Source organism: Balaenoptera musculus, chromosome 18, assembly GCF_009873245.2.
Source record: "Balaenoptera musculus isolate JJ_BM4_2016_0621 chromosome 18, mBalMus1.pri.v3, whole genome shotgun sequence".
Taxonomy (NCBI): domain Eukaryota; kingdom Metazoa; phylum Chordata; class Mammalia; order Artiodactyla; family Balaenopteridae; genus Balaenoptera; species Balaenoptera musculus.
The window spans coordinates 76,695,460-76,711,214 of record NC_045802.1 but is presented as its reverse complement, the minus strand read 5'-3'; the positions used below and the strand labels follow the sequence as shown (position 1 = coordinate 76,711,214).

The 15,755-nt window shown below is 45.4% G+C and overlaps 1 protein-coding gene across 1 annotated transcript in view; it reads left to right on the top strand.

The window, feature by feature from the left end:
• IRS2 (insulin receptor substrate 2) overlaps positions 1-15,257 on the top strand; it is a 29,325-nt gene extending 14,068 nt beyond the window's left edge. The window contains exon 2 of the mRNA XM_036831134.1: positions 13,778-15,257. Coding sequence (XP_036687029.1) covers positions 13,778-13,782 — 5 coding nt within the window. The 3' untranslated portion in view covers positions 13,783-15,257. The remainder of the gene's footprint in view (positions 1-13,777) is intronic.
• The last annotated feature ends 498 nt before the right edge of the window (positions 15,258-15,755 follow it).

Sequence of the window (15,755 nt, the reverse complement as noted above, 5' to 3'; positions counted from 1 at the left end):
TGCATGAGCTACTCATAAGCTCTTCCAGTTATATTTAGATCAAATTTTTTAAACAAATACTTTATCAAATAAGTTTGGTGACACTAATACAAAGAACTCTTCTTACTTCACCAATTAGACTTTTAAGAAACGCACAGTTCAGCTGAAAATATTTAGGTGCGTTTTCGCAAAATATCTTAGTTGCGAAACTGCAAAATCTGTATTTCTTCTTTCTCTAGAATATTATAAAGCCAGGAGTGGACATTTATCTCAGTCAGTTTCAGAAAACTCACTTTAACTGGTTGAATAAACAAAAAAAATTTAAACTTTTAATAATGAACGGTGAGGAAATATTCGATATGAAATATTGACCCACTTCTATAAATACAAACATTCATGAATTTTGCAACATTCTTTTGATTTTATTTATTTTGACAAATTTTTGAAATAAACATTTTCTTTTCAAGTTGAAAGTTTACAGTACCTTCCAAATATTGATAGAATGACATCTTGGTGCTGAGGGTCATAATCAAAATTGTAAAGATGCGGTAGCACGGACAGGTCTTAATTCCGTTGTTTTTTTTTAAAGTATTTATTTATTTATTTATTTATGGCTGTGTTGGGTCTTCGTTTCTGCGCGAGGGCTTTCTCTAGTTGCGGCGAGCGGGGGCCACTCTTCATCGCGGTGCGCGGGCCTCTCACTGTCGCGGCCTCTCTTGTTGCGGAGCACAGGCTCCAGACGCGCAGGCTCAGTAGTTGTGGCTCACGGGCCTAGTTGCTCCGCGGCATGTGGGATCTTCCCAGACCAGGGTTCGAGCCTGTGTCCCCTGCATTGGCAGGCAGACTCTCAACCACTGCGCCACCAGGGAAGCCCAATTCTGTTTTACTTCTTACTGTTATTTGCAGTTTAGCTTGTGGGTAGTGCTGGTTTATGAGTAGACTTAGTTCTCAATGAAATAAGCACTGCAGTAAAATACCCAAGTTTCCCCGGCGTGGAGCGTTTAACTCAGTTCCTAGAATAACTCTGGGTGATAAGCATGCATCTTCACGAGTCGGGAGTCCGTGCTGTTCGGCTGGAATGTTCAGAATTCATCTTTGAATTTATTCTTGAGCCGTTCTTGGCCAAAGACACAGGAGAGGCTGTCCCTGCTGGGACCGCAGGTGTCCTTGCTGGAAAAGTCTGGTGGAGCCACTCAAACGTGCAGTGCCCCCAGCCCCCCCCCCAGACACTTGGTGTCCATCCAATGAAGTGGAATTTCCACATCCGTTTTCTTCTCTGAGAAACCACAGGTTTGATCTTGCTGGGCCCTGGCTGCGAGCTGTCAGCCTCTCTGAGCTCTGGGTAGCCTCGCCTCAGAACTCCCAGTATTTCTCTGTGTGCGCTGTCTTTGCTGTTAGGCTTCGGATTCCAGAAACTTCAGTAGGTAAGTGGACTCCCTTTCCCGTTCCTTCTGAGTCTTCCCCGCTCACCCGCAGCTCTTGCTGAAGAAGAGTGCTCACCTGTGGTCTGTGCGATGGGAAGCTTCCCGAGAACTCAGCCCTGCTCTCCTCACCTTTCCCTGCGCATCTGTAGCTGCAAAGCTGAGGAAACTCACGCGTAAGATGTGTTCAGGGCTACTGCCCGTCTGTGAGAAGTCAGCATTTTGATTTTAGTTAGTTTTTCCCTCATAAATGATCCACAGACATGTCATGTGATCACAGTTCTATTTATAGTGTAGGCTTCAAAACTGCTTAATTTTCAGACGTCCTACTAATTTCCAAGTAGAGCTCTGTTTTCTTAAGACACCCCTGAAACCACGTGCAGGCAGCTCTGAGCCTTTTTAAAAAGTGTGTGTTTTATCTGTTTTTCCCCGAAAAAGCCAACAAAGAAATGACAGGAACTTGTCTTAAGGGCTCCTTGGGAGGATAGAAAGGTGACCTGTGGGGCAGGAGACACAGAGGCAGGAAAGGTTAGATCTTCCTTCAGCTTTCAGATTTAACCAAATGGTTACGTTTTCTTATCTTTTCATTACAGAGATGCTAATTGTAACATGTTGCATACTTGAAAACTATTTCACCCATTTGAAAAATATTACAGTGCAGGCTAGAAAGAAAGAGGTTTGGCTTCCAAGCTAAAAAAACAAACAACCCAAAACCAAAAGTACCGAATCTTCAAGCCTACCTTTGAAACCAAGGAAATAAATGTAATGTTGACATGTGTTCGGAGCATGAAGTAGTGTAGGTGGTAACAAGTGCTCCTGAAAACAAAGCAGGGAAGAGAGAGGGAGAAGGTGGAGAGGAAGCAAGTCCTGTAGGTATTTAGGGGGAGAGTCCATATGAGCAAAGGGAATGACTTAACTGTGCAAAGGCCCTGGGGCAGAAAGTTGCTGGTGTGTCCCAGGATCAGAAGGAGACCCGTGTAGCTGACCAAGAGGGAGCAGGGAGAGAGTAGTAGGTGATGAGAAGGAACTAACAATGAACCGTGACGTGTAGAGCCCGGTCAGCCACTGTAAAGACTTTGTTCATGTTCAACAGCGAAGACGGAAAATACAGTTTCTTTGGAACAGCATGTGCAGTGTTTAAAAACTTTTCATATCATTTCGCCATAGCATCTTTTTTCACTTAGTGTGGTATATGTCAACTCCTGACTTTCTTTCTCAAAAATATTATATAAAAGGTGAAAAGACCTAAAAGTTTCTGGGGGGAAGGAAGATGCTGAGATGTCATTGCACTGGGGAAGGCAGAGGGAAATTGTCACAAGATAAACAGTGCCATCAAAGCACAAGTGTTTAGTCGTGGAATTACATGCTCAGTTACACAGACGTATTTGTAAAGCACCTTATAACATGTTTAGGTGGTGTTTCATCCTCAGAACCTCCAAGGAGGGAACGTTCTTGCTCTTACCCGTATTTTTTAAAGGAACCACCCGAGGGTGAAGGGGTCTAGCAGTGGACCTCAGGGGAGCTTCTGCCGGGCTGTAGGGAACGCTGCTCTGGTCCGCTCGCTGCCGCCTGGTGCTGTGTCTTCTCAGCACCCCCAGTGGCTTCCTTTGAAAAACTGGGTCAGTTACTCCCAACTCCCCCTCCCCAGGGCATCCATCTGCACTGTGTGCTTGCCCGTAAGGAGCCCAAAATTCAGGCTCTGCAACAAATTGATTTCCTTCTTCAGCTGATTGGGAAACTAAAATGATAGAAAAGTCATTATTCCATGTATTTCATGGAGATTGGGCCTCAACGTGAAAGCACCGATGGGGGTGAGCTTGGAGTTAAGGGGTGTAAGACGTCCAGAAAAGCTAGTACCGCGTGTGGTATAAAGACCCTCCCCTCCTTCTAGCCTGTCTGTGGAGAAACCGCACCCTTAGTACGTGGATTTTGTGGCTATTTGTAGCTTATGTCACTTTAAGGACTTGACATGGGTTTAGGTCTACCTTTAGAACGTAGGCTCGGTTTTACTTAATTTTTCTGAGATACGTAAAGAAGGGATGGCCTGCGTGAAGTGTCTTAAGGAAGCTCATCCATTCGAACAAGAGAAAAATGACGATCTCATCCTAATTATTTATTTCGACTGTATTAGTAGTTATTCCTTCCCGTAGGGGCTGCTATTACTTTGTCCAGACGGGAAGTGTGAAATTTGCATTTTCTCTGTCCAGTGTATATTTTAGGAAACACGCTTATGCTCGTGGGTCTCTTAAAGTCATTCTTCAGAATTTGATGTGCAAGGAATCAGGGCAGGAAGGGGCGGATGGCGGGAGGCTGTGTGTTCGCGTTGGGGGGAGGTTTGTGACCAACACCCAAGGTCTCAGCGGGGACACACGGGCCGGGGCGCTGTGCTTCCCCCTCTGTGTCTGCCACCCTCGCCCTACAAGCAGATTGCTAGCGTAGACTTGTAAATAACTTGATTCACGCGTCGTCTTGTCAGATCTGTGCAAAATGTGTGAAGTATGGGCAAGTCAAATAAGGATCCAATTCAAGCTTATCTCCAAAGAATGACAATGGCTAAATATTAGTATTTCTTTATGTGAGCATATTGAAACAACCAATTTTTTTTTTACACATTCCAAATCTTTTTATTATAAGTAATAAAATCATAGAAATACTGTACACTCATACTTTAGAATTAGACTTGATTTCTTTCACTTGAGTTTTACAATTGTTTCCCTCAAGTTTTTGGTTGTTGAAAGAGAATAAAATCAATGACAAAAATACTAGTGAATAGCACTTGCCCTCTCCTGCCCAAAAAAACCCCCCACATAATCCAAAAAATACTAATACTGTCAAATAAGGATCCAATTCAAGCTTATCTCCAAAGAATGACAATGGCTAAATATTAATATTTCTTTATGTGAGCATATTGAAACAACCAGTTTGTAAATACAGTAAAAGTTACAATGAATGGGCTAGTTTACTCTGCTTCTTTACTCGCTGTTTAGGTCACTTTGAAGCCTACGCCCCATTCATGGTCAGTTCGATACAACGAGTAGATTTTGCAAAATGGCCAGCTGCCCTCTAAGGAGAATGGAGAAAATAAGTTATTTTATGTTAATTCATATAGACCGAGTGTCCCAAAATCATAAAGCTGCTAAATGTGAAAAGGCGGAAATGATCTCTCCGGACAGGACATCCCCATCTGCGTGGTGCTCCTCTGGAGGGGAGGGGCCTGTGTGTGTGATGTATTGGGCGTCATTGTGGTCTATCAAGTGGTCATCTGCTCAGTCTGGAGTTGGTGTTTTTGATTCCTAAAGAGGTGGTTGGGAAGGCATGTCTTCTTTAAATCCATTCTTAAAAGTCGTAGAGAAACCCTGCCCAGCTTTTGGAGCCTGGGAAGGTTTTCGTGTCAATCAGTAAGAAATGCCGTCTTTACACCCAGTGGATCGTTTCCCACCTTTCCAAGCCTTCAGCAGGTTGGGAAGCTGCCTTTATGTCGCTGGGTATTGTGGTCCTGCCCTCTGCCTTCTCCCTGGAGAAGAGGGAGGATGAGACGGGTTTGTGACCAGGGGTGTCCCAGCAGCGTCCCCCTGTGTGTCACCGTCTGGACGGGACTCGGTGCCCTCCAGCCCCGGGCATGAAGGCTTCCCACCTGGGGGCAGCGGCAGGCACCTCCCTGCTCCGTGTCTGACAGCTGGTGGCCCTGGGCCCTCCAGGAGGGGCTGGGGGCCAAAGTTTCCAACCACAGGCTTCTGCGGATCTCCTGACGGCACTTTGAAAGTCCCGGGTCCGAGGCCCCTGGTGTGCGGGGTCCCTCCCAGCAAATGAGCAAGTAGAATGTCTAGGTTAGGCTCTGACAAGTCTGCACAAGTTCTCTTCAGCAGGTGTCCCCAGCTGAGGCTCAAGTTGTGAAGGACATTAAAAACGTTTCAGCATTTGGGCTCGTGAACGAGGGTGCAAGGCGGCTTCACCTGGCTGGCCCGGGCACTGCCTGCCGGGGAAGCTGGGGGTGGTCTGCAGCCTGGGGCACCGGGGCCTGGGTCCCCCTGGCCCCGCTTCCCTGGGAAGGCGTGGCTGTCGGCTGCTGCTGTCTTACCTTATTTTTTAGCAAATGCACTTGATAAAGATGGTCTGTAACTTCGCACGTTCCACTTTTCATTCCTGAAATTTCAATCAGGGGCACTCCATTTGGATGTAAATCGTTCTCATCGGCCACAGAGGAGTTTACAGAGGAATTTAAATGTCTCTCTGCATTTTGGGGCACGGCCGCGTGTGACCCCCGAGAGAATAGAGGTCCTGTGCCCCGTGGCCCCGCCTAGTTGGGGCCCCACCGGCTTCCGGCATCTTGCTCGCGGGCCGTGCATGCGGGGAGGGATGTGTGCATTCTTCGGTGATGCAGAGACACACGCGGCCCGTGCACGAGGCGTGCAGAAAGCCCCCAGGCAGGGTGCTCTGGGCAGTGTCTGAGAACTGTTAGCTTTAAATGGCTCTGAGTTACCCCCCCCCCAAAAAACAATTCTGCTTCTGTTCTGCTTCTAGCCAATGAAAACAAGTTTATTCATTTTTTTCCGAGAGCTCTTCGCCCTCGTGTTTGTGCATTCGTGGTTTGTTTACTTACTGCTTGAAGTTGCAATTGCTGGTGATGTCATTCATGGGTGTAGGTTTGAATGGAGGAGAAGCCGTGATGGCAGATGGGTGTGCTCAGAGATTCCCAGTGCGCAGGGCTGCCCGGCCTAGGGCTTTGTCATTCACAGCACAGCGTGTGGTTACACGTGTACATCATTTAAAGGTGTGGGAAGAAGGCAGAAGGATCGACCCCAAGGTGCACATCCTGCCAGCAGCACGTGCTTACTGTTTGTGGAAAAAACAATTTGTGTGTGTGTATATATATATTTTCTGTTTGTACTACTGAGTTATATGTTGTATGCATAAAATCTCTTTTGGTAGTTTCCCCATGCCCAGGGAGAAATCTAGGGCAGAAGAATAATGTCCCCATTTTCCTAACAGGGAACATCCTGGTGGGTGCTGCCTGCTGGGCCTGGCGACCCCGACTCTGGTGAGGCCAGCGGCTCTCCACACTCGCATGTCCTTGAGCCGTGGGGACGGTTGCCCTGAGTCCTTCCTGAGCTCCCAGGAAGGCTCCTGAGGTGGCCGGTGGTAGGAAAGGGTGTCCACCTGTGCCGGGGCAAAGGACGCGGCCCTCGGCCTCCTCTTTGCTGGGAGGTCCTGCATCTCAATGTAAAGGCCAGGTGCCCATCTGCACAAGGTTGTGTTCTTCCCCCCGAGCCAGGACGCTGGCATCCGTATTAGGGAGGTGGCATCCATGGGAGAGAATTTACTCAGTCTGGAGGTTGAGGCTGCTCAGGCCCTGTGGGTCTGTGCCCAGCAAGGCAGCTCAGGTCACTGGCTGGGCTGGCGGTGGGTCCAATATGTTTCCCCCCTTTTTTTCTAATCCTTTCTTTTTTCTTTTTTTTCTGTAATAACAGACAAGCACTTCACAAATCCCATTTTCAATACATTTCCAAATTATTGCATTATCATTATGTATAAACCAGAGTAAATTTCAGATTCCTGGAGGAACCTTTTTAACTATACTCATAAGTACGTTTCCTATTAGTGATATTCTAGAGGTGATTTGAGTTATAGTTGGCATAATTTCAGACTTCCAGAAAATGCTTATTTCAGTTTCAATAATAAAAACAAAAAAGGTATCAAATTATAAAACGAAGAAAACCCAGTAGCAACTCTTAAGTATTTAAATATTCGAAGGAAAGTATGGTTCATTTGAAATGATACATAACAGGATATTTGGGGATGGATATATTTTGAACAAACTATTATTCTACATTCCCTTAAATTTATAGCAAAACTATAATATTTAGGCTTGAGAACCTCAGATAGACACAATATAAACATTTTTATAGTGTACAAAAATATACACCTGAGGGAGAATTACACCGTTCATAGGATATTTGCAATTTTAATGCAAGTTCCATCACTTGGTCCAAATATTGTTTCAGAGGGTAGGAACATAATGCTTATAGTCACATTCTCAAATGACTCAAGCAAGAGGAGAGATTTGGGCCCTTTCTGAATTGCAGATCTAATGTATATAACTTTATTTATGTTCAAGTTGAAGGAGTAGAACTATAGGATATATTTAGTAATAATCAGATTTATTCGGTACTGTGGTATTATGCGTGGAATATCAAATGGAAGAGTAAGGAAAACTAATTCCTAAAGTGTGTGCTAGCTTCATAAATGATTTTATGACTTGCTTCCTCCTTCTCAGTAGGGTCTGTAACAGGATAGCAGGCTTTTAAGTCAATGGGATTGCATCTCTGAAGCACGTAAGCCTGCCGATAATTTTCAGAGGGGGTATCAATTAGTGTCCAGGTGTAACACGCAGATGGAAATATATGTTGTAACTTTCACAAATTTACCCTTCTTTCCCCTCCTTGTCTTCCTCGTGTCCTGGGACACAATGTCTCTGTCACCATCACTCAGCTCCACTGTTAAAGTGAGACACAGCCGTGTCCAAATGAGTGAACGTGGCTGTGTTCCAATAAAACTTTATTTCCAGAAACAGGCAAGGACCCGATTTGGCCGTACTTTGCTGACCTTTCTCTTAGAAGGCCACTCTCGTGTGAGATGACAAAGGTTTTCTTTTCTCCTGGGCCTCAGACAGTCCTAAAGTTCCGTGCTCCTGTAGAAGATTTTATTCTGCTTTTCTGCCTATGAGAAATGGCATAAACCACATGGGTTTTTATTTCTGGTTAGCTCATCAGAGCTTCGTGAAGGACCTAACAGGCATGTGCTGTATGCTGGGGACTGAGGTGGTCCAGCCCCTTGACCAGCAGGAGAGATAGGTGCACGAAGCAGAAACGCACAGTTTGCAGGGTTCGGTGTCTTTGGGGAGTTTATAAACAGCTGATGGTACCGTGTAAAGGTTTAAACTCCAGGACCCAAATGGAAGTTCCAGACTTCCTCTCACTCCTTCCCGAGTCCTCCCGTCTTTTATTTGCAAAAATGGGGGCTGCATTGTCGGCCCCCAGTGCAGCAGTGAGGAAAGTTCTGGGAGAAGTTAAGGATCGTCCTTTCCTGCTGATCGGCTCCAAAGCAGCGGGCAAGTCACCGAGGCTCCCTCATCTGGTTTTTAGTTAGAAAAGGTCTAACGTTTCATAATTTAAGAGAAGCGTCCACCAGTAATTTAGGGACATTTTTGCCTCTCGGGTGTTTGCGTTAGGGCATGGTAATATTTCTCCGATGATGCTAGAAAACTCTTCCATAAAAGGGTAGCTTATAGGATCCACACACCAGGCTTTTCAATAACAAACAGAAAAGGAATGAATACTTAAGTATTACGACATAAAGTTGGTGTAGGCTATTCACTATAAAGTTTATGCTGGTTGTTGTGGGCGAAACTTGGACAATGGGGGGAAATTTGAAGTGCGGTAACAGTCTAGGACACCTGATTGCTCTAGTCTTTGGTGATTAAGACAAGGTCTTATGTGAAGGATTAAACAAGAGCTAAAGAAGGAGAGATGCCTTTCATTAACCCCAGCCTCACCTGAAAACTTGGTTGTCTCATCCTGTTTCACGTTGTGTCATTAACATCAGGTTGCAACTTGATGCTGGGAAATGTCTTTAATAACAAGCATTCAGGATGAAATGATTTTAATTGTCAGTGGAAATGATGAGCTCAACTCCAAGAAGCTTCTAAATCTTTCACAAGTCGGGTTGGTGAAGTCACTTACTGAGCCCGTTTGTCCTGGGGACCCTGTGCTTCCATATTTTCCTTTTAAGTTATTTTTTTTTTCCACTTGCAAAGTTCAAGTAACCGTTTTTCTTAGAATCCCTGGCTTGTTTGTTATCACACCCAACCTTACTTTTTTTTTTTTGTATATTCTAAGAGTGTTTTTGCTTCTAGTAAAGTGAGGAGATACTGAATTATCAGGTTGACTTTTCTAGGAATTTCTCATGTAACAGAAAAGTTTATTTTCTCCCGTCATTCTGTGTTTTAACATAAAAAGTCTCAATGGACCTGAAGGACATGTTTGGGCTCGCCAGAGGGTTTATTTTTTTTTTCAATCATAGTTGCTACTAGCAATATAAGTTTTAATCTTAAGAAGTATAATGTTTCATTTTTGTCATGCAAATAAGTGTCTGCACTGCTTCTCATTCAGATCTGCCTGAAAATATTAAGTCATTTGTACCTGCTACATGGGTTTGCTGTCTGTTTTGTCCATTGCTGCTCACCAAAGGCCCATGAGACGAGGCCCCGTTTCCTCCTGCTGTGCCATGGAGCCCCACGTGACTCTGTCTACATCCAAACCCAAATAATCATAAGAAATCATTAAAAAAAAGAGCCGTGAGTCAGAACATGCTCCCAGAATGCTGCTTGAGTTTATTTGCCAGAGCACATTTACCGGATTTATTTCTAAAACCTTCTTGACCCGATGCTCCCTGCATTTTCCACTGAAGTGTTTGCAATCTTGGAGGCCAGCTCGGCGGTGGTGTGATGTGGCCGTGTTCTGGCGTCCGAGCCTTCCGTGGCTAGGGAGCTTCCCCACTGGTCTCAAGGACAGAGTTTTTCAGTGATTGTTTTCTTTTTCTTTCTTTCCTTTCTTTTTTGGTAAAATAGAGCAAATTGGAGGTGGGGCCTTTGCTGACAACACCCGTGCTCATTTGCATTCTGATTGGTCTTTTAAATGGAAGAGAAAGGGCGGAATTAGCGCTGGTCCCCAGGGAGTTACGATAACTGCATAAGGGACTGTATCCCTCATATGAACGTCATTTGTCATATGTCACAGAGCGAAAAGGAAAAGGATAGCTGCGCTGCATGACGTGCCATATGGAACAACTTCGATCTTTGTGCTGAAAGTTTTTTTTCTTTTTTTAATCAAGTAACTCTAGATTGATGCTTTCCATGAATGAGTTTCTTTACGAAGCAATGTCTAAGCTACAGACAGTACAGTGTGTAATTATACCACAAATGCAATGTGTATCAATAAATTTAAATTATTTTTGAAGCATTTCGTCTAGGAACAGACTCAGAACTGGTGTATGTTACTCTGTAACTGTGTTCACCAGCAACACGTGTTTCTGGCCTTTATTTCTTCTTTGTGTCGCCCCTGTACCCTCACAGTTCAGAGAATGTCTCCCATCTTAATGATATTCACTGTGGAGGAATTGTGAAATTAATCATTGGTTCTTTGCCTCTAGTAGAATTAACATAGGTCATAAAATAAATAAAATTTTGCTGGAATCTCGTCGTTACGAAGCATACATATTTAACAGTTGAGGGTGATGGGCTAGTAGTGTTGGAAGATTTTTTTTTTCTAGTTGGCTGAACCAGACTAATTTTCAGGGGGAGGGGTAATTTAACTTACTTTAAAAGTAACTAAATAAAAGGCAAAAGGGGGCTCACATTCCTAGGCCCCCGCTCCTGCCTCCATCCCCTTCTTCCCGGGATGCGGGATGCAGGATGGAGTGACAGCAGTGAGAGGCGGTTCATGGCTGGCCTGGCCTCAGAGAGCCTGCTTGCTTGGCGCCCTTGAGCCCTGTATCCAGGCACCTTCCCCGAGTGCTCCCCTCCTGATGACGCTAGGTCAGGATTCTTGCTGGGGTGCGTGCAGGAGGATCTCCCCGTGAGCTGGGGGTGAACCCCAGAGGTTTCAGTGGCAGGTGACTTGGGTGGCATGGACTGAAGTTCCCGGGGCCGTGCGGAGGCGCTCTGCCTTGAGGCGTCCGTGCAAGGCCACTGTTATCTGACCCAGTAGGAGACAGATTGCATCCATGTTGGGTCGATGTGTTGGCTCCAGGGCACATCTATACACTTAGATATGTGTTTGAAGCACTGCACAGCTCTCGCCCAGACGTCTGTCTCTGAGCTGGTGGCCGTCCTCTTTCTGGTCTCCTTGGCCTAAGGCTGCTCACGTCCTTCCCACGTGCCGTGAACGAATCCCTCTCCCTGTGATGGCACCTGTGTGTGTGAGTGTGCGTGCACGCGCGTGTGTGGTCAGCCTCCCTCCCCAGTCATCCGTGGCTCTCCCTGGCCACGTGTGGGACCACATCCCTGGCCCCTCCCATCTGTGGAAGCCTGGGGCTGCCCGGCCCACAGCTCAGCATCTTAGGGAACCACGTTCCTTACTGTCCCCACATCGAGTTGCATCACTGGGTGGCCGACAGCCTGACTCTCTCTTGTGCCCTTGGAAGAGCTTTCTTCTCCCTTTGCTGGTAACTGCAGTCGGGCATCCTTCACAAGCAGGTGTTTGCAGAGGGCAGCGCACCTTTGAAAGAGTTGCTTCCTTCCCTGCCCAGAAAACAGCGGTCATGTGACTCCCATTCTCTTCCTCCTCATTCTCCCATGTGCCTCACAGAGGCCCTGCACCGGAGCAGAATTGGAAATAATGTTGAAAGGTCATTGTGTGAATAAATGCATGAATTATTTCCTTGCTTCTTAGCAGCTCTTTCCTTTCATAATGCTAATGCTTAGAAATTAAGGTTTTGACAATTGTGTTGTTTGTACTTCAAAAAAATGAAGTTACACGTTCAACTTGATTAGAGCTCATGACGGTCTAACGATAGTTATTTCATAGCAATAAAGCATCCTTAAAAACAGAGCAAAAATGTCCATGGCCCTATGAGTTTGCAGTAAAGGAATGTAAGTTTTTCAGCAATAATTAACTCTGTGTGTTTGAGTTTGAGGGATTAAAGAATTTACTTGCTTAGCTGTTTTCAAGGTAATGGGGTTTTAGCGTTAACAGGAGACAATTAGGTACATTTAGCTAATCGTTAGTGTAAAAATACAATGAACTCTGAATAGAAACCTTCTGAAAGTGGACCCACAGGGTAGTACTACCTCTAGTGGGGCCGTCAGATTCTTCTCATAGTCAGGGCCTGAGTGACAAAATGCAGACTCATTTAGGGTGAGAGTCAGGTGCAGGTGGATTTTAGCAAATGCCTGTATTTAAGGGACACGAACCTTCAGGCTCTCACCGGAGTCTCTTAGGACCAGAAATCACAATAATGAATAAAATAGCTGTAGACACATCTTCCCTTCGGAGGAACTTTGGGACCCTGTTCTCCATTAAGTTTCATGTGCTGAACAGTTTACTTGTTAAATTTCTTAAAGGACGTAAGCTTTTTTAAAAATAATAAAGTGGCACTGCCTCAAAATGTCACATTGTAGGGAACTTTGGAGAAAGTCATGAAAAGCTACAGCGTTTATGTTGTGTGTAGACAGCACGTGTCTACACAGGCTCTTGTTTGGGTACTGCCTGGCAGGTGCTCACGCTTGGCTGTGGGATACTGGAAATTTCTCTCTTGCTGGGATTAGTCCTCTGAACTCAAGATGAACAGAAAAGAAGTAGACACGCAAAAAAAAGCAAATCCAGGAGTGTGGTGAGAGCCGAGCACAGAATTCCTGAGTGATTTTAGAGGAATATTCAGAGGTGCAGGTTAAGGAACTACAGCTGCAAAGGAAGACACTGTGGTGTTTACGGTGGGGCGTGACCCACCGGGCACACATGTGACCGAGTAGTCACCAGCATGGGGAGTGATGAACAACTTGGCATTTTTGTTTAAAAGCCAAGAGGCTTAAAAGGAAAAAAAAGGCAGTGTGCTGTGAAATGTCAGGCTCTCCAGTTGGTGTGTCCTCTAGAGGGACAAACACATCCAGTAAAAATATGCTGAAAACACTGGGCGCTGGGAAAAAGTTAAGGAGGTTTGATCTTTCAGCCCAGAAGGAGGGGAGCAGTTGAAGCTGTTGAGGGTCCTGCTGGCTCCGCCCAAGGGCAGAGGGAGGGGGTGTGTAACGGGGGCTTATTTTTGAATCTTGGGTCGTTTTAGCAACAGGATAGAGTACCCAGTGAGAAGGGTTTTCCGAGGGCAGAAGTGTGAACGTATTCCTTCTCCCACTTTCTTACCATGACCCCCATTTGCATTATCCGTGTAGCTGAGAACACACGGTGACACGTGGCGTGGTTTTCATCCTCTCCGCAGCCCTGTGAGGAAGGCAGTGGTTTCTCCGCCCTCTGTCCACACGCAGAACTGAGACCTGGGCATTTAAGGGGCCGTTGCCAGGTCGCTCAGCCTCTCTCCCAAGGGTAGAATCGTGAATGGTTTGCTTGCATTGAAAATGTGAACCTCACTTTACGGATCTCACAACTCACTGTAAACCCAGTCGCCCTGCTTCTGGGGAAACCGAAGGGGAGTTTACCCATTGCACTTGTCTCTGGAAAACGGAATGAGTAAAAGTTTGCTTCCCAAAGTGGATCATTGCCTGAAAGTGACACAGATGGTAAAGGTGGGTTAAGAGGGACCTTGTCTCCCGCAATAGGATGGCTGTGTGTGCCCAGCAGTCCCGCTGACTTCTTTCCTTCCTCTTTCAGAGTGAAGATCTGTCTGGCTTTATCCCCGTGACGACACACATCAGAGAAAAACATGAAAAGAAGATGCTCCGCATTTTTTTTAAATCTGAAGCTGCTCACAATTTCCTTTTGAATCTGAGCGATTACCGTGTGTGGACGCATCTGGATTAGACGTGGAACCACCTCTATCCCTCGTTCCCACAGGGGGGCATTCATCCTTGTGCTGGTTGTGTTGTGTTTTGTTTTTCGACAAAATTAGCGGAAGGAGTGATTCACAAGAAAATTGGACGTTTTCATCGGCCTTTTCCGTTGTGGCCAGTGTCTTAATTTCTCCTTAACTTTCATTTTGGCAAAGCAGATATATCCCTCAGCATGCTAGGAGATTCTACCAATTCGCATTAAAGTGGTAAAATCTGGTATTTACTGGCATCCTCTCAAAACTACCACCGTCCTACCTCAGTTCCAGGTGAAGCCAGATCGGCGTGGTCAGGGGCCGGCAGGACCCCTGGGTACCTCTGCCCTGGGTCCCCAGCGTGGTCACCTGCCTTATCAAACAGGCCCGGTACACAGCTGCTTGCCAGATTCCAACCCAGGTACCTGCGTGTTTACTCACAGACAGAGCCCAGTGTGGGACTGACGTTTCCCAACGGAGATGAAATTTGAGATTGGACTTTGAAGATGGATGGATAAATAATAATTATTATATGTAACTGAAGCAACCTACTTTGGAAAACCATCAACTGTATTGGGGGATGAGGGGTGGGAGGGGCAGGGTCTGGGAAGGGGGTGAGTATCTCTTTTTACCTTTAACAGACTTGTTTAATCTTCTCTCTGTAGATGTTTATGTAGGTACTTCAAATTGCAAACGCCTTTGATCCTATGTACAAGCTCAAACGTCTCTGCTATCCTTAATCTTGAGCTTGCATTTCTCTAACCAAAAATTCACATAGGCATGCTAGCGGTTCAAGACTGGTCAAGGGTTTGGCAGATTTCTTTTAAAATGTATTATCTTTACTATGATGATATCGTGTCTGGCAACGAGGCTGCCCTGAACAACAACACCACACACACACACACAGACACAAAAAAAAAAAAAAAAGGGAAAGGAACTGATAAAAGAGGCATTCTGGCCCCTGTGTTATTAATAGACAAAGAAGAAGAAAAACAATCTTACAGTACATGTCACTTGTGAAAAAAATTCCCGACAAGGCTACCCCTATTTTACATGTTTTCAGTGTGCTGAAAATATCAGGGTGGTGGCAGTTATCGCGGGTGTCAGGGAAAACTGCTGCCCTTGACCTGCAGGATGTCACGTCATCTCTCTGCTGCCTTGACACCTTGGGGGAGCTCTAGAGTCTCCCTCCTGTGGCTGGGTCCCCAGTGCCTCTTTGAGAGTCCTGTAGATGTTACACGAATTCATTGGAGATACGAGTTGGGTTTTTTTTTTTTTGTGGGGGGGGGGGGAGAAAAATATATATAAATATATAGATAGATATCACTATAGAATAATGCATTCATAAAATGAGGCTTTTCTAGAGGAAGACCAAAAAATTCAATGTCTTAAACATATATTTAATCGCAATGCAAAAGTCTTTCTCCTGCCATGCTGACCTTTTAGAACAGAGGATTGTACCGCAAGACAAAGTTGAATGTAAAGTGATCGCCCTGAGCATTTTCCAAGTTTCATTTTTCTAGAGAATCACACAGCACAACAGTGCATAAACTATACAATGTTAGTTTGATGGTCATTTTCAGTGTGTAATATAGAGAGACTTTATTAAAATGTATAAAATGTCCTAAAGTTTTGGTTTAGTTTTGGGACTCGGGATGGATGGAGTTGCTATGGAAACCACCCCCCACCCCCCGTAGATAGGACTGAACATGGGCGCTGCTGATTGCAGTGTCTGACTCGTATTTAAGTAGCTCCCCATCCTTCGCGTGGTCCTGCCACCCTTCCCATGGTTCATGTTCCTCCTGCAACTTTAAACAAGCGAAGTAA